The 25,877-nt window shown below is 47.7% G+C and overlaps 2 protein-coding genes and 1 non-coding gene across 13 annotated transcripts in view; 2 read left to right on the top strand and 1 right to left on the bottom strand.

Moving 5' to 3' along the window:
• ARMH1 (armadillo like helical domain containing 1) overlaps positions 1–736 on the top strand; it is a 52,454-nt gene extending 51,718 nt beyond the window's left edge. For 3 of the 4 annotated variants that reach the window (XM_054490715.1, XM_054490700.1, XM_054490693.2), the window contains 2 exons: positions 281–362; positions 436–736. In XM_054490715.1, coding sequence (XP_054346690.1) covers positions 281–362; positions 436–548 — 195 coding nt within the window. In that variant the 3' untranslated portion in view covers positions 549–736. Of the gene's footprint in view, positions 1–177; positions 363–435 lie in introns of all 4 variants that reach the window. The other variant, XR_010126476.1, reaches the window with a different exon arrangement.
• A 5,484-nt stretch (positions 737–6,220) lies between these two features.
• Positions 6,221–6,337, bottom strand: LOC129022900 (U5 spliceosomal RNA). The gene has a single exon (XR_008496593.1). It is a non-coding gene; the product is annotated as a U5 spliceosomal RNA (small nuclear RNA).
• A 7,134-nt stretch (positions 6,338–13,471) lies between these two features.
• KIF2C (kinesin family member 2C) overlaps positions 13,472–25,877 on the top strand; it is a 28,351-nt gene continuing 15,945 nt past the window's right edge. For 2 of the 8 annotated variants that reach the window (XM_054490624.2, XM_054490604.2), the window contains exons 1-5: positions 20,443–20,518; positions 20,606–20,805; positions 21,441–21,542; positions 21,709–21,757; positions 24,521–24,643. In XM_054490624.2, the coding sequence (XP_054346599.1) occupies positions 20,803–20,805; positions 21,441–21,542; positions 21,709–21,757; positions 24,521–24,643 (277 nt within the window). In that variant the 5' untranslated portion in view covers positions 20,443–20,518; positions 20,606–20,802. Of the gene's footprint in view, positions 14,116–15,019; positions 15,115–20,430; positions 20,806–21,440; positions 21,543–21,708; positions 21,758–24,520; positions 24,644–25,877 lie in introns of those variants that run through there. The other 6 variants (XM_054490618.2, XM_054490599.2, XM_054490567.2 and 3 more) reach the window with 5 other exon arrangements.

Below are 25,877 nucleotides of genomic sequence, written 5' to 3'. Positions count from 1 at the left end.
TGCCCCGCCGCAATGAGCAGACGGCTGCTCGGACAATGTGATGCCCCTTCACACAGTCCCCATCCTGGAGCATGCCACATGCAGAGTGGACCTGGCCACCAGCTGCAGGAGGGACTGCTCTGGCCTAGGCTCCTCCACCCGCCACCTTCCTGTTCCCTTTCCTGCCCTTTCGGTCAGGCTGCCGACCCGCCCCCCACCTGCAACATCCCTCTGCCAAGCCCAACTCCAAGTCCAGACTGCCCTGGCACCCCAGCCGGGTCCCCCTTGCTCCTGTCCTCAGAGCAACGCTGAGGACTTGTACATGAAAATAGACAGCATTCAGGCGGACATCTTGGCGGCCAACAAAGTCAATGTTACCAAAGGTGAGTGTGGGACGAGGGAAGCCGGGCGCAGGCGCCGCCAGCACAGCTTCACGCCCGCCTTTCCTGCCTGCAGCCCTGTGCCTCCATGGCAGCTCCCACAGCATGAACGCTCTCTATGGCTCGCGTGATTCAGCTCAGATGGCCTACCTCACACACTTCGAGGAGGATGTAGAATCAAAGGAGTAACAGCCCCTGTGGCAAACCAGGAATGCCAAGGCTGCGGGGCAGGGAAGCCGGGCAAGAGGAAGGCGCCTGGGGTCAAGCTCAGAGCCACTCCACTTGGCTCCAGGCGGGAGACGGGGATTAGACACCCCAGAGGGGCAGAGGGAGAGCCGCTGGCTGCGAAGAGTCAATAAACAGCCTTGATACCTGTCTGTTCTTTGTGAGTGTGGAGGGGGAAGGGAGGTGAAGTGAGAGCTATGATGATAGGTTGTGGTGCCTGTGCTCCTCAAGTTAAAAAGCAGGTCCAAGTTTAGGACAGTGGCTTGCACCTGTAATCCTAGCTACTCTGCAGGCTGAAGGAAGAGGATATCTTGAGCCCAAGAGTTGGAAGCCAGCATGGAAAACAAAGCAAGGCCCCATCACAAAAACAGGCCGGGCACGGTGTCTCACGCCTGTAATCCCGGCACTTTGGGAGGCTGAGGTGGGCGGATCACCTGAGGTCAGGAGTTCGAGACCAGCCTGGCCAACAGGGTCAAACTCCGTCTCTACTAAAAAAAAAAAAATAATAATAATAATAAATTAGCCGGGTGTGGTGGCACACACTTGTAATCCCAGCTACCTGGGAGGCTGAGGCAGGAAAATCACTTCAATCCGGGAGGTAGAGGCTGCAGTGAGCCAAGATCACACTACTGCACTCCAGCCTCCTGGGCGACAGAGCGAGACTCATCCTCAAAAAAAAAAAAAAAAAAAGCAGATCCAGAGGGAAGGACCACCAACACCCTGGAAGGTTCAAGGGCATAGCCTGAATAGAGGACCTCACCTCCACTGCCTGATGGCCTATGCACCCTTTCCTCCAGAACACCCTACCCACCTGGTTTTTCTCCAGCTGTTACAGACATTAAAGGGGGTCATTTGATCCTAATGGGTCCTTTCCTTGCCTGGTACCATTTACACCAATAGAACAAGGCCAGGTTCCATAAAGCAGAGCAGAAGCTTTATTCATTGATCTAGGAGATAGCAACAGGAGGCGGCCAAATGCCTAGGCAGATAGGAGTGGGTCCCCAGTGAAACCCCACCTTCAAACCAAAAACAGCCTGAAGGCTGAAAGACTGACTGCTGGTCCTGGATGAAACCCACAACCCAGAGTGAGAACTTCTGTTTCTGTTTGCCTGCCCTTTCCTGATTGATTCTTTCTGAATAATGCCTTTTAACCAATTGAATGTTGCCTCTTCCAATACTACCTATGGCCCACCCTTCCCCCATTCTGAGCCCATAGAAGCCCTGGACTCAGCCATATTAGGGGGACTTTCCCACTTTCAGGTAGGGAGACCACCCCCCACAGCCACTGAAAGCTGTTTTATCACTCAGTAAAACCCCACCTTGCTCACTCTTCAATTGCCAGTGCATCCTCATTCTTCTTGGGCTCGTGGGACGAGAACTCGGGAACCAGTGCATAAGCTAGACTCCTCCAACTGGGCTGAGTGGGTGGGTCGTCTCCTGCAGCAAGTAAAGGCCGTCTCCTGCAGCAGGTAGTCTGGCGAGTGAGACCTGGCAAGGCATTGCTGGCCAGAGGTCCCCAGCTTGCAAAGTGACCAAGAAGAAAATCTTACATCATAGGAATGGAGAAGGGGAGCTCATGCTCAAAGCACCTTCTCCCAGGGGGAGGGGCCTGGTAAAGGGAGAATCTTAAGGGACCTTAGGGCAGGTAGGTGGAGACTGGGTTGAGGATTTCTGACAAAGGTAGGTTCTTCCAGGAGGGGCTGGAGTGTGCATAGTCTTTTTTTTTTTTTTGAGATGGAGTCTCACTGTGTCGCCAGGCTGGAGTGCAGTGGCACAATCTCGGCTCACTGCAACCTCAGTCTCCCAAGTAGCTGGGACTACAGGCACGTACTACCACACCCAGCTAACTTTTGTATTTTTAGTAGAGATGGGGTTTCACCATCTTAGCCAGGCTGGTCTCGAACTCCTGACCTCATGATCTGCCCGCCTCAGCCTCCTAAAGTGCTGGGATTACAGGCGTGAGCCACCACACCCAGCTTTTTTTTTTTTTTTTTTTTTAGACAGGGTCTCACTCTGTTGCTCAGGCTGGAGTGCAGGGGTGCAATTTCGACTCACTGCAACCTCTGCTTCCCAGGCTCAAGCAATTCTCATGTCTCAGCCTCCAGAGTAGCTGGGACTACAGATGTGCACCATGACCACATTCGGCTAATTTTTTTTTCTTTTTTTGTAAAGACGAGGTCTCACTATGTTGTCCAGGCTGGTCTCCAACTCCTGGGCTCAAGTGATCCTCCTGCCTTGGCCTCCCAAAGTGCTGGGATTGTAGGCATGAGCCACTGTGCCTGGCCTGAGTGTGCATGGTGTTGTTTTTTCTTTTGAAGATTTCTCCTCTTCAATCCAGTCTCATTCAAGTTGGAGTGAGGCAAGGCTCCTGATCTGGAGTCTCTTTTCTATCTGCTTTTACACCCTGCTGATTTCATCCTGTCTCAGAACTTTAAATATCATTATAGGCCAATGACTCCTACATGTCTATTTCCAGCTAAATATTTCCACCTCATCGTGTCTAAAACTGAACTCCTAATCCCGTGCCACTTTCCCCAATTCAACTCATGGCAACTCATCCTTCCTATAAAACAAAACAAAATAGTGGAGTGCTTTTTGATGTCCGTCTTTAGCCCCCATATCTATTATGTCTGTTGGCTCTATCTTCCAAATACATCCAGAATCCAACCATATCTCACTACCTCTATTGCTAATACTCTGGGCTGAGCCACTATCATCTCTCTTCAATGTTATTCTGCTTTTCTCCCTGTTCCTGTTCTCTTTTCTTTTTGTTTCTTTCTTTTTTTTTTTTTTTTTTTTTTTGAGATGAAATGTCACTCTGTCACCCAGGCTGGAGTGCAGTGGTACGATCTAGACTCACTGGCACCCACCACCTCCTGGGCGCAAGCAATTCTCCTGCCTCAGCCTCCCGAGTAGCTAGGATTACAGGCTCCTACTACCACGCCTAGCTAATTTTTGTATTTTTAGTAGAAACAGGGTTTCACCATGTTGGCCAAGCTGGTCTTGAACTCCTGACCTCAAATTATCCACTCACTTCAGCTTCCCAAAGTACTGGGATTACAGGTGTGAACCACCGTGCCCAGTCAATACCTGTTCTCTTTTTAATACAACAGCCAGGGTTATCCTTTTAAGCTTCAGATTCTATCACTGTGCTCAAACCTTGCAGGGCTCCCCATTTCACTGAATGAAGACCCTAGGTGCTCAGGTTTCCCATCACCTCTCTAAACTCTTCTGCCTCTGTCTCTCCTTCACTCTGCTCCAGACACACTGGACTCCCTTGCTGGTTCTTTTTTTTTTTTTTTTTTTTTTTTGAAATTGGCAAACAGGCCAGGCACGGTAGCTCACGCCTGTAATCCTGGAACTTTGGGAGGCCAAGGTGGGCAGATCACAAGGTCAAGAGATGGAGACCATCCTGGCTAACACAGTGAAACCCCGTCTCTACTAAAAATACAAAAAATTAGCCGGGCGTGGTGACGGGTGCCTGTAGTACTAGCTACTCCAGAGGCTGAGGCTGGAGAATGGCGTGAACCCGGGAGGCGGAGCTTGCAGTGAGCCGAGATCGCGCCACTGCACTGCATCCAGCCTGGGCGACAGAGCAAGACTGCATCTCAAAAAAAAGAAAAAGAAAAAAAGAAATTGGCAAACAAGCTGTTGTCTCAATGCTATTGTATGACTGTTCACTCTGCCTAGAACTTCATCTCATATAACCATATGGCTCACTCCCCCATCTCCCCTCAACTCTACAAGAAGGCCTACTCTTTTTAAAATTGCAATGCACACTACCACGCTCTATACTCACTACCTCCCCTCCCACCTTATTCTGCTATTTTTTTCCATAGCATTACCTTATTGTGTTTATTAATTGTATGTACTCCACCTGACTGTAAACTCCACGAGGACAGGGATATGTTAGGACAATGCCTGCCATGCATTAATCAGTGACTGAGGTATTGTGAGGGAATAGTCCCTGCAAGTCGGAGGAAATGAAGTCAGATGGCAGTAATTCTCCAGGATGCCACGAGAGGGCATCACCAGCCCTGACATTGTTGGTCTAAGGCAGTTCTGCTTTCCCCAAACTTACTTTGAGCCTCAGCTTTTCTCTTTTTGTACCTACAGAGGAGAGAAAAGTTAACAAAATATATGTTTTGTTGTTATGTTTCCTTTAAAGCTAAATGGATTTCCTATTTTATTTTTGTTTATTTAATTAATTAATTTATTTATTTATTTATTTATTTATTTTTGAGAGGAGTCTCGCTCTGTTGCCAGGCTGGAGTGCAGTGACGCGGTCTCGGCTCACTGCAACCTCCGCCTCCCGGGTTCAAGCGATTCTCCTGCCTCAGCCTCCCAAGTAGCTGGGATTACAGGCTCGCGCCACCACGCCCAGCTAATTTTTGTATTTTTAGTAGAGATGGGGTTTCACCATGTTGGCCAGGCTGGTCTTGAGCTCCTGACCTCGTGATCCACCCGCCGTGGCCTCCCAAAGTGCTGGGATTACAGGCGTGAGCCACCGCACCCGGCCTTATTTTTTTATTTTATTTAATTTTCTTTTCTTTTCTTTTCTTTTTTGAGACGGGGTCTCACTCTGTCTCCCAGGCTGGAGTGCAGTGGCGCAATCTCGGCTCACTGCAACCTCCGCCTCCTGGGTTCAAGGGATTATCCTGCTTCAGGCTCCCGAGTAGCTGGGATTACAGGCGCCTGCCACCATGGCCACGCCCAGCTAATTTTTGTATTTTTAGTAGAGACGGGATATCACCATGTTGGCCAGGCTCGTCTTGAACTGCTAACCTCAAGTGATCCACCCGCCTTGGCCTGCCAATGTGCTGGGATTACAGCTGTGAGACACCGCGTCCACCGCGTCAGGCTGAGACATCAAGTCATTTTTAGTTTTTAGTATTTTTTTTCTTTTTCTTTTGGTCATTGTTTGGTTTGAGTTTTTAGCCTTGAATGTTTTCTTTTGTATAATGGTAAAAAAATAGTATCCCAGAGCTTTTTTGGAAATTTTAATAATTGGGAAATCCAAAAATTTAGGAACCACTGGGCTAAAGTGATCATAATTAAAAAAAAAAAAAAAAAAAAACCTTTAAAAACTAAACTGGCCAAGCGGGAAGCGGTGGCTCATGGGAGGCTGAGGTGGGTGGATCACTTGAGGCCAGGAGTTTAAGGCTGCAGTGAGCTATAATCGTGCCACTGCACTTCAGACTGAGTGACACTGTGAGACCGTTTCTAGAATAAATTAATTAAAAACAAAACAAAACCACAAGACAAAAGAAAATCTTGGCACAGTGGCTCATGCTTGTAATCCCAGCACTTTGGGAGGCCAAGGCGGGCAAATCAGCCTGTCCAATGAGGTAAATCCCCATCTCTATTAAAATACAAAACGAGCAGGGAATGGTGTTGCACCCCTGTAGCCCCCAACTACTTGGGAGACTGAAATAGGAGAATGCCTTGAAGCCACGGAATTGTTCAGTGCAGTCTAATCTCGGCCCCTTTTCCACAAAAATCAGAGGACACCCATACCACTAGAATCCAAACTAAATGAGTAAATGAAATTCTGTCTCACACATAACACCAAACACACGGCTCGAATACTATCACAAATCTATCACTCTTAATCTGATTTTAAAACTTGAATAAATAGTCCCACTAATGTGGGACCTCAAAAATTTGGTTAAAGACTCAGAATTGTTTCTCTCCACGGAAATCTTTAGTAAAAGGCGAAAGATTTATACGATTATGAAGAGAAACCAGAGCATATGTTGGACTAAGCTGCACACAGTCCTCGGGGGACGGTCACTACTAGATTAGCAATGGTTACTATTAACCCAAAAGAGCTAGTGACTTCTGTTTTTGTCTCAGATGATTGTGTGAAAGGAGCCTCGTTATTATGGTAAAGGAAAAAAAGAGGGGGAAAAAAGGGAGAATCTCCTTTTAAAGTAGGACGTGTTCTGTGTGCAATGCATTGTGGGTATGTAAATGACGCTGAGTCACCACCGCCTCGGTTTCCAGAAAAACCCTAAATAGTTCGTTACTTTTTCTAAGAGTTAGGCCACCACGAGGGGGCAGAGCGGAAGCCAGATTTACAGAACTGTAGATGCCTGGCCCAACTAGACAGTGACTTTATTTTATAATTGGCACTTAAAGTAAAAAAAAAAAAAAAAAAATTAAGAGCCTTAAAATAATTGTATTCACAGGCCTGGCGCGGTGGCTCACGCCTGTAATCCCAGCACTTTGGGAGGCTGAGGCGGGCGGATCACGAGGTCAAGAGATCGAGACCATCCTGGCCAACATGGTGAAACCCCGTCTCTACTAAAAATACAAAAATTAGCTGGGCGTAGTGGCGTGCGCATGTAGTCACAGCTACTTGGGAGGCTGAGACAGGAGAATTGCTTGAACCCAGGAGGCGGAGGCTGCAATGAGCCGAGACTGCGCCACTGCACTCCAGCCTGGACAACAGGAGAATCCATCTCAAAAAAAAAGAAAAGAAAAGAAAACCACATCCTAGCAAATACTGAATTTTGTATCATCCCTCTACCTTCCACAGTATGTAACAAAGACTCCAAAAAGAGTAGCTTGAACAATCAAGAAATTTATTTTCACCTTACATGAAGGAAGCCCGGAGAAGAAATTCTGAGTTGTTACAGAGGTGTCAGGGCTTAGAACATGATACTCCAAAATATGGCACCTTCGCATACTGAGTATTTTAAGCCATCAAGGAAACTGAGAAAACTATATAAGCAGGAAGTTATTTTTGACCTTTTCCTTCTCTTCTCCCATGAAGACCTTCGTGTGACAAGTGTCCTGCCTTATGCCCACAGGGAATGAATGTCACACAGAGGCCGAGAATAATCTGAACAAACAGGCTTTGCCAAGTACCCCCCCACCCATCCAGTTTATTACCATTCGATCATACACTTTTTTTTTTTTAAAGAGTCTCGATCTGTCGCCCAGGCTGGAGTCCAGTGGCGCGATCTCTGCTCACTGCAAGCTCCGCCTCCCGGGTTCATGCCATTCTCCTGCCTCGGCCTCCTGAGTAGCTGGGACTACAGGCGCCTACCACCACGCCTGGCTAATTTTTTGTATTTTTAGTAGAGATGGGAGTTTCACTCTGTTAGCCAGGATGGTCTTGATCTCCTGACCTCGTGATCTGCCCGCCTTGGCCTCTCAAAGTGCTGGGATTACAGGCGTGAGCCACCGCACCCGACTTTTTTTTTTTTTTTTTTTTTGAGACAGTGTCTTGCTCTGTGTCCCAGGCTGGAGTGTAGTGGTGCAATCGAGGGCCACTGAAGCCTTGAACTCCTGGGATCAAGCAGTCCTCCTGCCTCAGCCTCCCAAGTAGCTAGGACTACAGAAGCATACTACCACAGCTGGCTAATTTTTAAATTTTTTGTAGAGATGAAATCTTGCTATGCTGCCCAGGCTGGTCTTGAACTTCTGACCTCAAGCAATCCTCCTGCCTTGGCCTCCCAAAGTGCTGGGGTTACAGGCATGAGCCACTGCACGTGGCCAGAAAATTTTTGATCATTCCTTTATTAGCTATTAAAGCAAATGAAATGATCAAAAATTTACTAAATATTCTAAAATTTACTAAAAATTTTACTAAAAATTTACTAAATTTTATTGTGCCAGTTTTGACATTTTTGACATTTTTCTTCTAGAAATGTAGAAACTTATTCACACAACAAGAAGTATGGAGACAGGTGGATCAGGAGGTCAGGAGATCAAGACCATCCTGGCTAACATGGTGAAACCCCATCTCTACTAAAAATATAAAAAATTAGCTGGGCATGGTGGCACACACCTATAATCCCAGCTACTTGGGAGAATTGCTTGAACCCGGGAGGCAGAGGTTGCAGTGAGCTGAGGTCGCGCCAGTGCACTCCAGCCTGGGCGACAGAGCGAGACTCCGTCTCAAAAAAAAAAAAAAAAAAAAAAAAGACATATGGAGATAGAAATTAAAAATGTATATATATGGAGGTAGGTAGTCCTAGCATTGGTTCAACTACTGAACCATCAAGAACCCTCTTAGGCTCTTCCTGCTGTACTTGGCTGTCCTGAGCATGTTGGCTTTTAACCAAATTACTGTCTCCTGCCTCATGATCACAAGGCAGCTGTCACAACTCCAGAAAGAACATCCCATGTCCAAGGCAAGAAAAAAGGGATGACACCAGGAAAGCATTTTCTGTCATTCCTTTTTAATAGAAAAACAACAAATCTTGCCCACAAGCCCCCAGAACTCTCCTGCTTACATCTCATTGGCCAGAACTGTGTCCCATGGCCAGCTCTAATTGCATGGGAGTCTGGGAAAGAAGTATAGTAACTATAAAGCTTTTTCAGTCTCTAATGTGGAGATGATTTAGGAAGAAGGGGGTTGGGAATACCTGCTGAATTAACCATCAACAGTGTATGTCACAAACAGTTGGTTCATTTGTTTTCTACCCTGTTTTCTTTATCCCTTCCTGATGTCTTTTGGGTGAATCCTCACCCTTGATCCTGTTGCTCCTCATTTCATTTTGGCTGTAACCATTCTGCTATTCAATTCATGTATGGATTTTAACTATTAAATTTTTCAAACCTGGTATTTTCAGTTGCTTCTTCCTGCCTTAACAATATCCTTCCTTATCTTTTGAAGATGTTCATTATGCTTATTTCTTTTTTCTTTTTTTGAGATGGAGTTTGGCTCTTGTTGCTCAGGCTGGAATGCAGTGGTGCAGTCTTGGCTCACTTCAATCTCCACCTCCCGGGTTCAAGCGATTCTCCTGCCTCAGCCTCCCTCCTGAGTAGCTGGGATTACAGGCGCCCGCCACCACACCCGGCTAATTTTTGTATTTTTAATAGAGATGGGATTTTACCATGTTGGCCAGATCAAGTGATCTGCCCGCCTCAGCCTTCCAAAGTGCTGGGATTACAGGCATGAGCCACCACGCCCAGCCCATTATGCTTATTTCAAACTGTCAGATCTATTAATTCTGCTTTCTCTAATATCAGTTTCTGGCCAGATGTGGTGGCTTAAGCCTGAAATCCTAGTATTTTGGGAGGCTGAGGCAGGTGGATCACCTGAGGACAGGATTTTGAGACAGGCCTGGCCAACATGGCAAAACCCAGTCTCTACTGAAAATACAAAAATTAGCCAGGTGTGGTGGTGGGCACCTACAGTCCCAGTTACTCAGGATTCTGAGGCAGGAGAATCGCTTGAACCCGGGAGGCGGAGGTTGCAGTGAGCCAAGATCATGCCACTGCACTCCAGCTCAAAAAAACACTCTTGTCTCAAAAAAACAAACACAAAAACAAAAATCCCAGCATTTTGGGAGGCTGAGGCAGGAGAATTACTTGAATCTGGGAGGCGGAGCTTGCAGTGAGCCGAGATCATGCCATTGCACACCAGCCTGGGCCACAGAATGAGACTCCGTCTCAAAAAACAAAAATTAGTTCCTCAGTCTGTCGTTTTCCTATTATTGCAAATGTGTTCCCCTTTGACTTCACATCACCTTGGGGGCATCAGTGATTGTGACAGGGGAAAACAAAAGCCCAGAACCCAGGATACACAGTATAGGAGGAGGTACGGAGATTATGTCTAAAGTCAGGTATGTTCCTACGTGGCCAAGCTAGGGCGCTGAGACAGCGCTGCTGGTTTTCTGCCTCGCAGTGGCAATGGGGGCAGTTAATGACCCACCCATGGCCTTGGGGGATAAGAGTGGCATATGGAGGGAGGGGCGATGGTGAGCACAACTAAAGAGCTCTCCCTCAGCCTCCCCCGCATGTCAGGGTGTCTGACCCTCTTCCACTCTGGCTGCAGTCACAGTCTTCCCACAGCTGGCTCCTGGCCACTTTCTTCTCTTTTTTTCAGACGGAGTCTTGCTCTATCACCTAGGCTGGAGTGCAGTGGTGCAATCTCAGCTCACTGCAACCTCCGCCTCCTGGGTTCAAGCAATTATCCTGCCTCAGCCCCCAAGTAGCTGGGACTATAGGCATGTGCCACTATACCCGGCTAATTTTTTGGATTTTTATTAGAGACGGGGTTTCACTGTGTTAGTCAGGACGGTCTCGATCTCCTGACCTCGGGATCCACCTGACAGCCTCCCAAAGTGCTGGGATTACAGGCGTGAGCCACCGCGCCCAGCCTTTTTTTTTTTTTTTTTTGAGATAGAGTCTCTGTCGCCTAGGCTGTAGTGCAGCGGTGTGATCTCAGCTCACTGCAACTTGCAACTCCCGCCTTCTGGGTTCAGGCAATTCCTGTGCCTCAGCCTCCTGAGTAGCTGGGATTACAGTCTTGCACCATCACACCCAGCTAATTTTTATATTTTTAGTAGAGACAGGGTTTCACTATGTTGGCTAGACTGGTCTTGAACTCCTGGCCTCAAGTGATTCTCCTGCCTCAGCCTCCCAAAGTGCTGGGATTACAGGTGGGAATCACCACAGCTGGCCCACCTTCTTTTTTTTTTTTTGAAACAGGGTCTTATTCTGTTCCCCAGGCTCAAGTGCAGCTGCACGATCTTAGCATACTGCGGCCTCGAACTCCCCAGGCCCAGGTGATCCTCCCACCTCAGCCTCCTGAGTAGCCAGGCTACAGGCATGTGCCACCATACCCAGATAATTTTTGTATTTTTTGCAGAGATGGGGGTCTCACTGTGTCACCCAGGGTGGTCTGGATCTGCTGAGCTCAAGCAATCTGCCTGTCTTGGCCTCCCAAAGTGCTGGGATTACAGGTATGAGCCACTGCATCCAGCTTAGTCCGTTTTCTGTTGCTACAACAAAATACTGGAGACTGGGTAATTTATAATGAACATAAATTTATTTCATTCATGGTTCTGGAGGCTGAGAAGTCCAACAGCATGGTGCTTGGATCTTGTGAGGGCCTTTTTGCTGCATTATAACATGGCAGAGAGCATAACATAGTGACAGGGCAAGAGCGTGTCAGCTCAAGTCTCTCTTCTTCTTATAAAGCTACCAATTCCATCACAGGGCCCCATCCTGATGACTTTATTAATCCTAATTACCTCCCAAAGGCCCCATCTCCAAATGCCATCAATATGTGAATTGGGGGATTAAGTTTCCAGCACACGACATTTGGGGGACTCATTCAAACCACAGCATATCCCTAAACAATATTCCATCTATTCTTGTCTCTCTAGCCTGGTTCTCACCCTCAATAGTTCACCAAGACTGCACAAGGTCAGCAATGACTTAGGTGCTAATAAATCCAAAGGATACTAGAATGTCGTCATCTTATTTGGCCTCTGAGTAGCTCTCCAGAGTTACTTTCACCTTCTTCATTCCATCCCTTGACTTCTAAGGAACTCCCCCCAACTCTTTTGTTTTCTTCATCCCTTCAAACCACCCTAATCCCATCTCCTTTGCTGGCTCCTCCTCCCCTGCCCTACCTCAAAATATTGGCAAATCCCATGGCTCAATTATACATGTTCTTCATCTCCATCTATACTCTTTTCCTAGATAGTATTCAACTCATGACTCCAAATACCATCTACATAACGCAGATTGCCAAATCTCAATCTCTTGCTTTGACCTCTACCTTAGCTCCCAGTTTGTATATCCAACTGCTCAGTTGACACCTACACTCAGATGTCTTGTAGACATCTCAAATTCAAAATGAACAAAATGAAACCCTGGACTTAACCCCCAACTCATTCTTTCACAATCCCACTCTCCCTTTTCAGGACATGGTCCTGAAAGGGTCCAGCCAGGTGCTCTAGCCAGAAACCAGGAGTCATCCATGACCACCCATCATTCACATCCAACTCATCAGCAAAACCCATTCACTTCACTTCCCAAACATGGGGTATCTTGAATCAATTCTTTCAGCCATACTTCCAATCCAGTATCACTACCCTGGCCTGTGCCAGCATAATCTCTTGCCTACTAAGCAGTCTCTGCCCTCTGTCTTGCCCCTTTCAAATCTACCCTCCACACAATAGCAAGTTTGACTGACATAAAAGTAAAATGTAGGCCGGGCGCAGTGGCTCACACCTGTAATCTCAGCACTTTGGGAGGCCAAGGTGGGCGGATCACCTGAGGTCAGGAGTTCACGACCAGCCTGACCAACATGGTGAAACCCCGTCTCTACTAAAAATACAAAATTAACCGGGCGTGGTGGCGCATCCCTGTAATCCCAGCTACTCTGGAGGCTGAGGCAGGAGAATTGCTTGAACCCGGGAGGCGGAGGTTGCGGTGAGCCGAGATCGCACCATTGCACTCCAGCCTGGGCAACAAGAGTGAAACTCTGTCTCAAAAAAAAAAAAAAAAAAAGTAAAATGAAAATCAGATCTTGTTAGTCCCCTGCTTAAAACTTTTCAATGACTTCTCATTAGCATAAAAGCCAAAATTATTACTACAGGCCACAAGATGCTCAATGATTTTGCCCCTCCCCACCTCTTGAACTTCTTCTGATGCTCCTCTCCCCCACTGCCTTCCAGCCATCAGTTCTTGAAACAAGACCTTTCCTGGCCGGGCACAGTGGTTCACACCTGTAATCCCAGCATTTTGGGAGGCTGAGGCAGGCAGATTGTCAAGAACAGGAGGCCGGGCTTGGTGGTTCACACATGTAATCCTAGCACTTTGGGAGGCGAAGGAGGGAGGATCTTTGAGCCCAGGAGTTCAAGACCAGCCTGGGCAACATAGCAAGATACTGTCTCTAAAAAAAAAAAAAAAAAAAAAAAAAAAAAAAAGACAGGAACTATGTGTCTAGTTCATTATCTCCATTTCCTGGTACCATGCCTAGCAAGTGGTAGACTTCACTCAATAAATATCTGGTGAATCAGTGTCTTCCTGGAATTTATACATAACTCCTTGAATGAGGCAACGTGTTTCTCCACTGTGCAATAAGAAAAACTAAGTCAAGATTCTAACCTGTGGTTTTGTTTTGCTTAGAGAACAGGGTTTTGGCTATGTTGCCCTGTCTGGTCTCGAACTTCTCTGATCTCGAGCGATCACTCCCACCTTCCCCTTCCTAAGTGTTGGGATTAACGGGAGTGAGCCACCGCGCCCGGCCAAGTCTCCGACTTGCTCGAGGTCACTGAACTAGCAATTGAAGAAGCTACGATTCGAACCCATGTCTGTAGGATCCCAGAGCCCTCACTCTCAAATACATACTGAAGTTTCCCCCTTTTCGGGAACCCCGCAGTACAAGGTGACCAAAGACAATACTAGGAAGTGGGGACCCCAGACCCCGCGGAGCGGCGAAGTTCCCAGAAGGCACAGCGCTCGGGGGTGTGGCCAGACGCATGGGCGGTGCCGGGCGTCGGAAGATGGTTCGGAACTGCGTATCCCCCAAGGCTCCGCAGGGCGCCGCTGACTGGCGGAAGCGAGGGCGGGGACAGCGGAATGACGTTTTAAGGACGCTTGCGCGCGGGATTTAAACTGCGGCGGTTTACGCGGCGTTGAGACTTAGGGTTAGCGAAATTGAGGTTTCTTGGCATTGCGCGTTTCTCTTCCTTGCTGACCCTCCGAATGGCCATGGACTCGTCGCTTCAGGCCCGCCTGTTTCCCGGTCTCGCTATCAAGATCCAACGCAGTAATGGTGAGGAGCGGGGTCCCTAGGTCAAGGGGACTCGTGAGCGGTGAGACGACTGAAATTACTGCTCCTCCCTGGACACACAAATGGGCTCTCACTCTCTTTCTCTCCCTCCCTCCTTTTCACACTCACTCACTCCGGGTCTCTGCACTGGCAGTCATTCTTCCCTACACAGGGGTGAGAGTCCCTGCGCTGGACGTGGGTCTCTGGCAGTCCTCCGGGAGTGGGCGGACCTTCTTCAAGGCTGGTAGACCTCCCAGGGAAGTTGGGGCTTCTAAATTCACTTCCCTTCCAAGATTCTCCCCTGAAAATGCCCTGCTCTTATGGGTACCTCGGTCTCCTGGCCCCTCTACTCTCGAATAAATATTGCGCAGTTGCGGTATGTCAGGTAAACGGGACAAACAAGATCCCTGCTCTTGAGGACCTTGTAGTCGTTCTCTCTTTTGCTTAAGCAGGTACCGCAGTTTTGGCAGATCTGATACCCGTGTCATTAGGGAAATGGACAGATAAGACCGCCAGAAATGAGTTAGGAAAACCCCAAAAGGGCCAGATCCTCAATGCTATGTTGAGGAAAAGTTCATCTAAGGGCTGTAGGGAATCCTGTACTCAAACATACCTTTTGTGCGTTCTCTTCTGTAGGCTCTCTCTTTTTTTGTAGGCTCTCTTGAGTAGGGGTGAATCCTTATCCCATGCAGCTCAGTTTAAAAACCTGTCCCCAGCCCACCTCACTGTGGATATTCTAAAGGTGAAGCCCAGGAGACTTATTTGTTTCTCTTAGTTTTTTGTTTTTTTTTTTTAAGGCAGCTGCCTGTTCCTTCAGGTTAACTCCACTTTGGGAATCTCTGTGGAATCCTACAAGTGAAGCTCTCAGGAAAGAGATGGGTAACTCTGGTTTTTTCATACTTTATAGGTTTAATTCACAGTGCCAATGTAAGGACTGTGAACCTGGAGAAATCCTGTGTTTCAGTGGAATGGGCAGAAGGAGGTGCCACAAAGGGCAAAGAGGTAGGTTCTATGAGAATTCCTCTACCACATTTAATGTCTTCCTACATAAAGGATTTGTGCAGAAGTGGAATCTGTGAGAGCCTAGTTTCTGATGCTGTGCTCTTCTCACTCACGCCTGTAATCCTAGCACTTTGGGAGGCTGAGGCGGGCAGATCACCTGAGGTTAGGAGTTCGAGACCATCCTGGCCAACATGGCGAAACCTGTCTCTACTGAAAATACAAAAATTAGCCAGTCGTGGTGGTGCATGCCTGTAATCCCAGCTACTTGGGAGGCTGAGGCAGGGGAATGGCTTGAACCCAGGAAGTGGAGGTTGCAGTGAGCCGAAACTGTGCTGCTGCACTCCAGCCTGGGCGACAGAGTGAGAATCTGTCTCAAAAAAAAAAAAAAAAAATTTGGCTGGGTGCGGTGGCTCTTGCCTCTAATCCTGGCACTTTGAGAGGCCTCGTCTGGAGGATTGTTTGAGCCCAGGAGTTCGAGACCAGCCTGGGAAAAATGTTGAGACTTTGTCTCTACAAAAAAATAAAAAATTAGCAGGGTGTGTTGGCTCACGCCTGTGGTTCCAGCTACTCCAGAAGCTGAGGTGGGAGGATTGATTTAGCCTGGGAGGTTGAGGCTGCATTGAACCATGATCGAGCCACTGCACTCTGGCCTGGGCGACAGAGTGAGACCTTTCCTCAAAAAAAAAAAAATGGTCTTTTTGGCTGGGCACAGTGGCTCACATGTATAATCCCAGCACTTTGGGAGGCCGAGGCGGGCAGATCGCTTTGAGCTCAGGAGTTCAAGACCAGGCTGGGCAACATGACAAAACCTCATTTCTACAAAAAATACAAAAAACATTAGCCGGGCATGGTGGTGCATGCCTGTGGTCCCAGCTACTCTGGAGGCTGAGGCTGGAGAATTGCTGGAGTCTGGGAAAGCACAGGTTTCAGTGAGCTGAAATTGCGCCACTGCTCTCCAGCCTCCTGGGCAGCAGAATGAGGACTTGTCTCCAAAAAAAAAAAAATGGTCCCCTTCCAGATGCATTGGGATTTTAGTCAGGTCCATTCTAAATTGAAGCAATCAATAATTTTCTGGTTTTTTTTTTTTTGAGACGGAGTCTCGCTCTGTCGCCCAGGCTGGAGTGCAGTGGTGAGATCTCGGCTCATTGCAAGCTCCGCCTCCCGGGTTCACATCATTCTCCTGCCTCAGCCTCCCGAGTAGCTGGGACTACAGGCGCCTGCCACTACGCCCGGCTAATTTTTTGTATTTTTAGTAGAGACGGGGTTTCACTGTGTTAGCCAGGATGGTCTCGATCTCCTGACCTCGTGATCCGCCCACCTCTGCCTCCCAAAGTGCTGGGATTACAGGTGTGAGCCACCGCACCCGGCTCTGATATGTTTGTAGAAAGCAAACTACAGCCAGGCGCTGCATGTAATCCCAGCACTTTGGGAGGCCAAGGTGGGCGGATCACTTGAGATCAGGAGTTCGAGACCAGCCTGGCCAACATAGCGAAACCCGCATCTCTACTAAAAATAGAAAAATTAGCTGGGCGTGGTGGCACGGGCCTGTAATCCCAGCTCCTTGGGAGGCTGGGGCAGGAGAATCACTTGAACCCAGGAGGCAGAGGTTGCAGTGAGCTGAGATCATGCCACTGTACTCCAGCCTGGGTGACAGAGTGAAACTCAGTCTCAAAAAAAAAAAAAAAAAAAAGCAAACTGCACAGAATTTTAGGTTTTAGAAAACTTTGCTTGCCCAAGCCAGGTTCTGCACGCACACTACCTGTGATATCAGTTTGGTGAATGAAATCAATAACCTGGTTGAGGAGACAAAAATACGTTTCTGAATCACCAACTAACAGAAGGCAACTTGTGATGAATGGCACAGATGAGCATTGCTAGAGCAGCTCAGAGGTGGAAACTTGCTGAGAATGGGCTGGGCTTGGAGGGTGGAGTGTGAAGGCTTAGCTGAAGCAGCAAGATGGCACACATGGGGACCATGAAGCTGGCCACAAGCAGTGCAGGGCCCAGGATGCTTGGCAGCAGCAAAACAGCTGAAAAAGGAGACAAAGGTCTTCATGTCTGGCACTGAGCTGGTTAGGTTTTCTTCTGTAGGCAGTGGGGAACCTTGGAAGGATTTTGAGGAGAGCACTGTGACTAAGACATTTCTGTTCTAGTGGCATTGTGGTGTAGTGAAAAGGTCACTGGGCTAGAAGTATGAAAACCTGGATTCTAGTCTGGCTCTGCCACTGCTTCGTGTTCTCAGGCACGTTCTGCCTCTCTTTGAGGTTTAGTTTCCTCATCTATAAAGTGAGGGTGATGATAATGTCTACCTCACAGGGTTGTTGTGAGGATTTACTCAGCACATTTTTTGGACTGCTTCCAAAATGCTAGACACTTATTGGGTGCTAGGGATACAGAGGTGAAGGAGACAGACTCTTGGACTCTCTTCCATGGAGCTTAATAAAATAATACATGTAGCTGGGCACAGTACCTGTAATCTCAGCACTTTGGGAGGCTGAGGCCGGAGGACCTCTTGAGGCCAGGAGTTTGAGTCCATCCTGGGCAAATACAGCAAGACCTCATCTCTACTAAAAATAAAAAACAATTAGCCAGTCATAGTGGCTTGCACCTGTGGTCCCAGCTACTCCAGAGGCTAAAGCAGGAGGAGTGCTTGAGCCCAGGAGTTCAAGGCTACAGTGAGCCACTACATTCCAGCCTGGGTGACAGAGTGAGACCCTGTCTCAAAAACAAATAAATAAAAAAGATAAAACATGTAAAAAGCTTACTTAGCATAGTACATATAGTAGAGATATTTAGGTGATATATTTGAGAAATAAAAGGATTGAATACTTTCCATTATCTGCCCCTAAAGAATCAAGAGGTTCCTAAAATTTCTTTCAACCAGCTATTATCAGTCCTTTGTGATTTGTTTTTTGTTTTTGTTGTTTGTTTAGAAATACATCCCTTGTCTTACCTCAGATCAAATACTGCTTTTGGAATAAGATCCAAACTTCTTAGTGGGGCATTCAGAGCCTTTTCAAGCTCTGGGTTTTTTGTTTGTTTGAGACGAAGTCTCACTCTGTCGCCAGGCTGGAGTGCAGTGGCACGATCTCCCTCAGTGAGCTGAAATCGGCTCACTACAACCTCCATCCCCCAGGTTCAAGCAATTCTCCTGCCTCAGTCTCCCAAGTAGCTGGGATTACAGGCACCTGCCACCACACCCAGCTAATTTTTGTATTTTTAGTAGAGACAGGGTTTCCCCATGTTGACCAGGCTGGTCTCAAACTCCTGACCTCAAGTGATCTGGCCATCTCGGCCTCCTAAAGTGCTGGGATTACAGGCATGAGCCACCGCACCTGGCTCAAGCTCTGATTCTAATCACCCTTTTTCTTTGTACCACACACTCTTCTTCCACATATCCTATGCCCTGGCAAATGAGGCGGTTTACTACTCTGTGACTGCCTAATTCCCTGCTGCCTTTACACTCTTATTCCTTTCTCCTGGGATGTTCACCCTGAATTATCAACATGAGAATCAGTTGATTGTCAGAGCAAGGCTTAAAACTCTGGTTTTTGCGGGGCATGGTGGCTCACACCTGTAATCCCAGCACTTTGGGGAGCTGAAGTGGGCGGATCATGAGGTCAGGAGTTCAAGACCAGCCTGGCCAATATAGTGAAACCACATCTCTACTAAAAATCCAAAAACTTAGCCGGGCATGGTGGTGCGCACCTGTAGTCCCAGCTACTCAGGAGGCTGAGGCGGAAGAATCGCTTGAACCCAGGAGGTGGAGGTTGCAGCGAGCTGAGATGGCACCATTGCACTCCAGCAGCCTGGGCGACAGAGTGAGATTCCGTCTAAAAACAGCTGGGCGCGGTGGCTCATGCCTGTAATCCCAGCACTTTGGGAGGCTGAGGTGAGCGGGTCACCTGAGGTCAGGAGCTCAAGACCAGCCTGGCCAATGTGGTAAAACCTTGTCTCTACTAAAAATGCAAAATTAGCTGGACATAGTGGCGCATGCCTGTAATCTCAGCTACTCAGGAGGCTGAGGCAGGAGAATCACTTGAACCTGGGAGACAGAGGTTCCAGTGAGCCGAGATCACGCCACTGCACTCCAGCCTGGGCACCAAGAGTGAAACTCCATCTCAAAAAAAACAAAAAACTCTGGTTTTCTTTGTTGTTTATGCTCTCTGTAGTTTAGGGGTTGGAAATGGGGGAGGTATGTACCAAGAGTCTGTGGCTGTCCCAGAAGTGTGGATAGAAGTGTGATTACTGAAGTGCTTGCCAGCTTTTGCATTTAGTGATTCTATCCTCCTTTTTGTTTTTTTTTTTTTTTTTAATCTCATTCTGCTTTGATTTCCTTTGTACATATGACTTATAAACCCCATTAGAAATTGAGCTCATGGTGGCAGGGGTTATATATGTCTTTTTTTTTTTTTTTTTTTTTTTTGAGACAGCGTTTCGCTCTTGTTGCCCAGGCTGGAGTGCGATGGCGCTATCTCGGCTTACCGCAACCTCCGCCTCCTGGGTTCAAGCGATTCTTCTGCCTCAGCCTCCCGAGTAGCTGAGATTACAGGCATGTGCCACACCTGGCTAATTTTGTATTTTTAGTAGAGACGGGGTTTTTCCATGTTGGTCAGGCTGGTCTCAAACTCCTGACCTCAGGTGATCTGCCTGTCTCAGCCTCCCAAAGTGCTGGGATTACAGGCGTGAGCCACCACGCACGGCCTATATATGTCTTAATTCATCTTTGACTACCTTCCCCCTGCAGGCTGCTGTCTTCGTAGTGCCTAACAAATGTTTGAATAGGCAGCTAATAACTGCAGATTTCTTTTTTTCTTTTTCTTTTTCTTTTTTTTTTTTTTTGAGACGGAGTCTCGCTCTGTCTCCCAGGCTGGAGTGCAGTGGCAGGATCTCGGCTCACTGCAAGCTCCACCTCCCGGGTTCACGCCATTCTCCTGCCTCAGCCTCCTGAGTAGCTGGGATTACAGGCGCACACTGCCACGCCCAGCCAACTTTTTGTATTTTCGTAGAGACGGGGTTTCACCGTGTTGCCCAGGCTGGCCTCGAACTTCTGAGCTCAGGTAATCCGCCCGCCTCGGCCTCCCAAAGTGCTGGGATTACAGGCGTGAGCCACCGTGCCCAGTCCTGCAGGTTTCATCTCTAGGCAGTAAAGCCCTCGCCCTAGAGTACATGCTTCAGCTCTGTCACATTTTGAAATACAAATAACAAAGTTGGGACAAATTTTGATATATCTGAACCTGTTGTAAAGCTATCCTGGTGAAGTTTGAGTTGTACCTGGAGGATTGCAGGACTCTGATGATGTAAACTTAGAATTGTGACCTCATTGCAGGCATCAACAGGAAATAGGTAAGGCATGGGCCGGAAGCCGTAACTGGGGAAGAAGTTTCTGGGCCCAGAAGAAAATGTAGGTAGTCTTAGGGTTAGGTAGCAGCTGTCGGGAACTTGCCCCTGCCCATAAGATCCTAAAGGGCCTCCATTTGATTCTCACCAGACAGTTAGAACTTGTTTCCTCCTCCGTGTCAGCCATCAAGAGGTGCTTGGGGGGCTGTGCCCAGCAGGACCTCACTGCCCAGCAGAACAGCAGGGGAGTACTCGACTGTTTGCCTGCCTGTCTGCCCTCCTCTTCACCTCATTCTCATCACTGATGTCTACCATTGGCTTGGAAATCAGAAACCCATATCCATCTAGATGGTAAACCATTATTAAAGAGTAACTATTTGTTTTATAGCTATTCATACTTAGTGGAACTTAAAGTTGGTAACGTTTGAATTTAGGGGTACCCCTGCCTATAGAAATTTGGTTTTTTTATGTTTTTTTTTGGTTTGTTTGTTTTTTGTTTTTTGAGACAGTCTTGCTCTGTTGCCCAGGATGGAGGGCAGTGGCTCAATCTCAGCTCAGTGCAACCTCCGCCTGCTGGATTCCAGCGATTCTCCTGCCTCAGCCTGGGGGGGGGCCAGGCACAGTGGCTCACACCTGTAATCCCAGCACTTTAGGAGGCCGAGGTGGGGAGACCACCTGAGGCCAGGAGTTTGAGACCATCCTGGCCAACATGGTGAAACCCTGTCTCTACTGAAAATACAAAAATTAGCTGGGCGTGGTGGCGCATGCCTGTAGTCCCAGCTACTTGGGAGGCTGAGGCAGGAGAATTGCTTGGACCCAGGAGGCAGAGGTTGCATTGAACCGAGATCGCACCACTGCCCTCCAGCCTGGGCGACAGAGCAATACTCTGCCTCAAAAAAAAAAAAAATAAAATAAAGAAAAGAAAAAAGAAATGTATTTGAATTGAACAATGTTGTTTCATTGAAACTTTTACTTGCTCCTTGCAGATTGATTTTGATGATGTGGCTGCAATAAACCCAGAACTCTTACAGCTTCTTCCCTTACATCCGAAGGACAATCTGCCCCTGCAGGAAAATGTAACAATCCAGGTAGGTGCCTGTCATCTGGCTGCAGCCAGTGCCCCAGAGAATTCACTTTGCTTATTGACTCTTTGCTGATTGATTGTCTGGCATTTTAGCATAGTACATGGGCCCAGGATAGGCCCTTGAGAATTGATAAGAGCCATATATTGTGACAATTTGATTTGTTTTTCAGAAACAAAAACGGAGATCCGTCAACTCCAAAATTCCTGCTCCAAAAGAAAGTAAGTGGATTTCTACTAGCTTACTGTCATGGAATTTGTGTCAGGAATTATGTTTCTAGGACTCAGAGTTGTGGAAGCTCCTCTTTTGCAGGTGGTTTCTATGTGGGTTGAGTCCTGCCTGTGTTCCAAGCATATTTCTCTATGAGGAAGAATCCAATCTACAGCTATCAGGCCAACCTTTAAGAGACCTGGTGCATTTAGGAAATTTGCTGCCTGGCCTAGAAACCTTTTCTGTAGAATCCAGAGCCTGATGCTGAGGAGAGTGGGAATCAGCCCTTGGTAGGCCTGTTTTCTTCCCTCAGGGCTCAGCCCCCTCAGGGAAACGGTGTGCCTCGGAAAGAGATTTTGAAAAAGGGAGACAGTAGGTCTGTGGGTTGTTTAGAAGTACAGTTGGTGGCGCTATAGAGAGGGATGGCTGGGGCTGGAGAGAATAACAGCATTGCCTCGTGGTCTAGGAGGTTGGGGTCTCTCTGCAGAAGTAGTCTGTGAAAACCTACTTTGACAACATGATAGACTGTGACTCTAGGGGGTAAGCTTCCCAAAAGATCCAGCTTAAAACCAATTGTACCTTGAAGGCTGGTGACCTGCACAGCTCTTCAGGTCTAGGGGTCATCATTGCTGTGAAATGATCCAGCTACCTCAGGGACTCACAGAATACTTGGCTGGAGCTTCAGGTTCTGGGGGCCCTGAGTGGAGGGTGGTGCCATTGCAAGCTTGGGCCTGACTGTTGTGGTGCTGGCCCTTTCTTGCTGGGTGTACCATAAGGTCATGCAGGAGAGTTGGGACTCGCAGCAGTCCCATTCCGTGTTCATGTCCTCAAAGGATATTGCCTCAGCTTTTTTTTGTTTTGTTTTGTTTTTCAAAGGCAGGGTCTCACTTGGTTGTCCATGCTGGAATACCATGATATGATCGTAGCTCACTGTAGCCCTGAACTCTTGGGCTCAGGCAATCCTCCCACCTCAGCCTCCCATGTAGCTGGGACTACAGGTGTGCCCCATCACACCTGGCTAATTTTTTTTTTTTTTTTAGAGACAAGGTCTCACTGTGTTGCCTGGGCTGGTCTCAAACTCCTGGCCTCAAGTGATCCTCCTGCTTCAGCCTCCCAAAGTGCTGGGATTGCAGGCGTGAGCCACCATGCCCAGCCAATAGCTTTTTTTTTTTTTTTTTAGGATGGAGTCTTGCTTTGTTGCCTAAGCTGGTCTTGAACTCCTAGCTTCAAGCAATCCTCCTGCCTCAGCCTCCCAAAGTGCTGGGACCAGAGGCACACACCACCATGCCCAGCTACACAGCTCATTTTAATGGAAAAAAAAATCGTTAAGGCCCTGAGCAGTAGCTCATGCCTGTAATCCCAGCACTTTGGGGGGCCAAGGTGGGCAGATCACCTGAGGTCAGGAGTTCCAGACCAGCCTGGTCAACATGGTGAAACCCTGTCTCTATTAAAAATACAAAAAAACTGGCTGGGTACGGTGGCTCACATCTGTAATCCAAGCATTTTAGGAGGCTGAGGCGGGTGGATCACCTGAGGTCAGGAGTTCAAGACCAGCCTGGCCAACATGGTGAAACCCCTGTCTCTACTAAAAATACAAAAATTAGCCAGGCGTGGTGGCGGGTGCCTGTAATCCCAGCTACTCAGGAAGCTGAGGCAGGAGAATCGTTTGAGCCCGGGGCGCAGAAGTTGCAGTGAGCCGAGATCATGCCACTGTACTCCAGCCTGGGCAACAGAGTGAGACGCGGTCTCAAAAAAAAAAAAAGAAAAAAAAATTACAGATCATTTGGGGCTAGATGTGATGGCTCACACCTGTAAGCCCAGTGCATTGGGATGTTGAGGCAGGAAGATGGCTTGAACCTAGGAGTTTGAGACCAGCCTGGGCAATATAGCAAGACTCAATCTTATTATAAAAATAAAAAATAAAATTAAATCATTAGGGAAATAGGACGATTATAAAAATTCAAAACATGGATTATATACAGCCATCAGCCTGAACTTATAATACTCAGAAACTCGGTAGAAGTTGGTTTTGGCAGAGGTTGCAGTGAGCCAAGATCATGCCACTGCACTCCAGCCCGGGTGACAGTGTGAGACTCTGTCTCTGGAAAAAGATGGCCTGGGCGCGGTGGTTCACGCCTGTAATCCCAGCATTTTGGGAGGCCGAGGTGGGTGGATCACAAGGTCAAGAGGTCGAGACCATGCTGGCCAACATGGTGAAACCCCGTCTGTACTAAAAAAAAAAAAAAAAAAAAAAAAAATTAGCTGGGTGTGGTGGTGCACGCCTGTAGTTCCAGCTACTTGGGAGGCTGAGGCAGGAGAATTGCTTGAACCCGGGAGGTGGAGGTTGCAGTGAGCCGAGATCGCGCCACTGTACACCAGCCTGGGCAACAAGAGCGAAACTCCTCAAAAAAAAAAAAAAAAAAAAAAAAGATTCATAATACTTTTTCTCAAGGACTTGGATTGGATTAGGTCTGTCTCTCTCCAGAAATGTTTTCAGGATAGCTATAGGTTCCTGTACTTACTCAAGACAGCCTCTCTTTGTGGGAGATATCCTTGCCCTCAGGAGCTCCTGGATTTGCACAATGTGGACAAAGAGGTTTTGGGGTTACTGGTACTTGGTCTTTCTAATTTTTCCTTTCTAAGGAATATGGGAAGTTGGTGAGCCCCTTTCCTGGTGGCTGGGACCTATTTCACCTTGTACAGAAACTTGGAGGTTTGCCCCTGACCACCCTCGATCGTGCAGCACTGACTGGCTACTGCTCTTGGTTCTCCAGGTCTTCGAAGCCGCTCCACTCGCATGTCCACTGTCTCAGAGCTTCGCGTCACCGCTCAGGAGAATGACATGGAGGTGGAGCTGCCTGCAGCTGCAAACACCCGCAAGCAGTTTTCAGTTCCTCGTGAGTAGCGAATGTGCCCCCCACCCGCCATGTTTGAGGCCCTGGAGCACATTGCTTGGTCCCTGTGCTAGAATATCCTGAGATTCATCCATTCCCTCAGCTTCAGAACTGGTCTGCTCCTGCCCTACCAACACGGCTTTCTTATTTGGAAATCATTTCTTTTTTTAAAAAACTTAATTGAAACATTACACATACATACACACAGACGTGAACACCTAGCATTGAGTATATAGTTCTGTGAATTTTTGTAAACTGAACATACTCACGTAACTAACATGATCAGAGTATTACCACTACTTCAAATCACCTGAGTTCAAGCCCTGTTTGTCACATGGGGGCATGTTTTCCTGTGGCCATGGAATCAGTCTTTCGCAAGAGGTGAAAGACTGGGCAGAAGCCCTCTGACATAGTTGAGCAGTCTAAGGTCTAAGTACACATAGCATTGAGTATATAGTTCAGTTAATTTTCATAAACAGAACACACTCATGTAACTAACATGATCAGAGCATTACCAGAACTTCAAAAGTCCCTGTTGGGCATATTTCCAGCTCCTAATTCCCCCAAGGGTCCCATAATCCTGACTTCTAATAGCATTAATTAGCTTTTTTCTTTCTGTATTTTATTATTTATTTATTTATTGAGATGGAGTCTCACTCTTGTCACCCAGGCTGGAGTGCAATGGCGTGATCTTGGCTTACTGCAACTTCCGCCTCCTAGGTTCAACCAGTTCTCCCACCTCAGCCTCCTGGGTAGCTGGGATTACAGGCATGTACCACCACGCCCGGCTAATTTTTGTATTTTTAGTAGGGGTGGGGGTATCGCCATGTTGGCCAGGCTGGTCTTGAACTCCTGGCCTCAGGTGAGCGGCCCACCTCGGCTTCCCAAAGTTCTGGGATTACAGGCGTGAGCCACCTTGCCCAGCCTTCTTTTTGTAGGTTTTTTTTTTGTTGTTTTTTTTTTTTTTGAGACAGAGTTTTGCTCTTGTTGCCCAGGCTGGAGTGCAATGGCGCTATCTTGGCTCACCTCAATCTCCGCCTCCCAGGTTCAATTGATTCTCCTGCCTCAGCCTCCTGAGTAGCTGAGATTACAGGCATGTGCCACCATGCCCACCTTTTTAGTAGAGATGGGTTTTCTCCATGTTAGTCAGGCTGGTCTTGAACTCCTGACCTCATGTGATCCACCCGTCTTGGCCTCCCAAAGTTCTGGGATTACAGGCGTGAGCTACTGCACCCGG

Source organism: Pongo pygmaeus, chromosome 1 (assembly GCF_028885625.2).
Source record: "Pongo pygmaeus isolate AG05252 chromosome 1, NHGRI_mPonPyg2-v2.0_pri, whole genome shotgun sequence".
Taxonomy (NCBI): Eukaryota; Metazoa; Chordata; class Mammalia; order Primates; family Hominidae; genus Pongo; species Pongo pygmaeus.
This window is presented reverse-complemented; position numbering and strand designations above follow the sequence as displayed.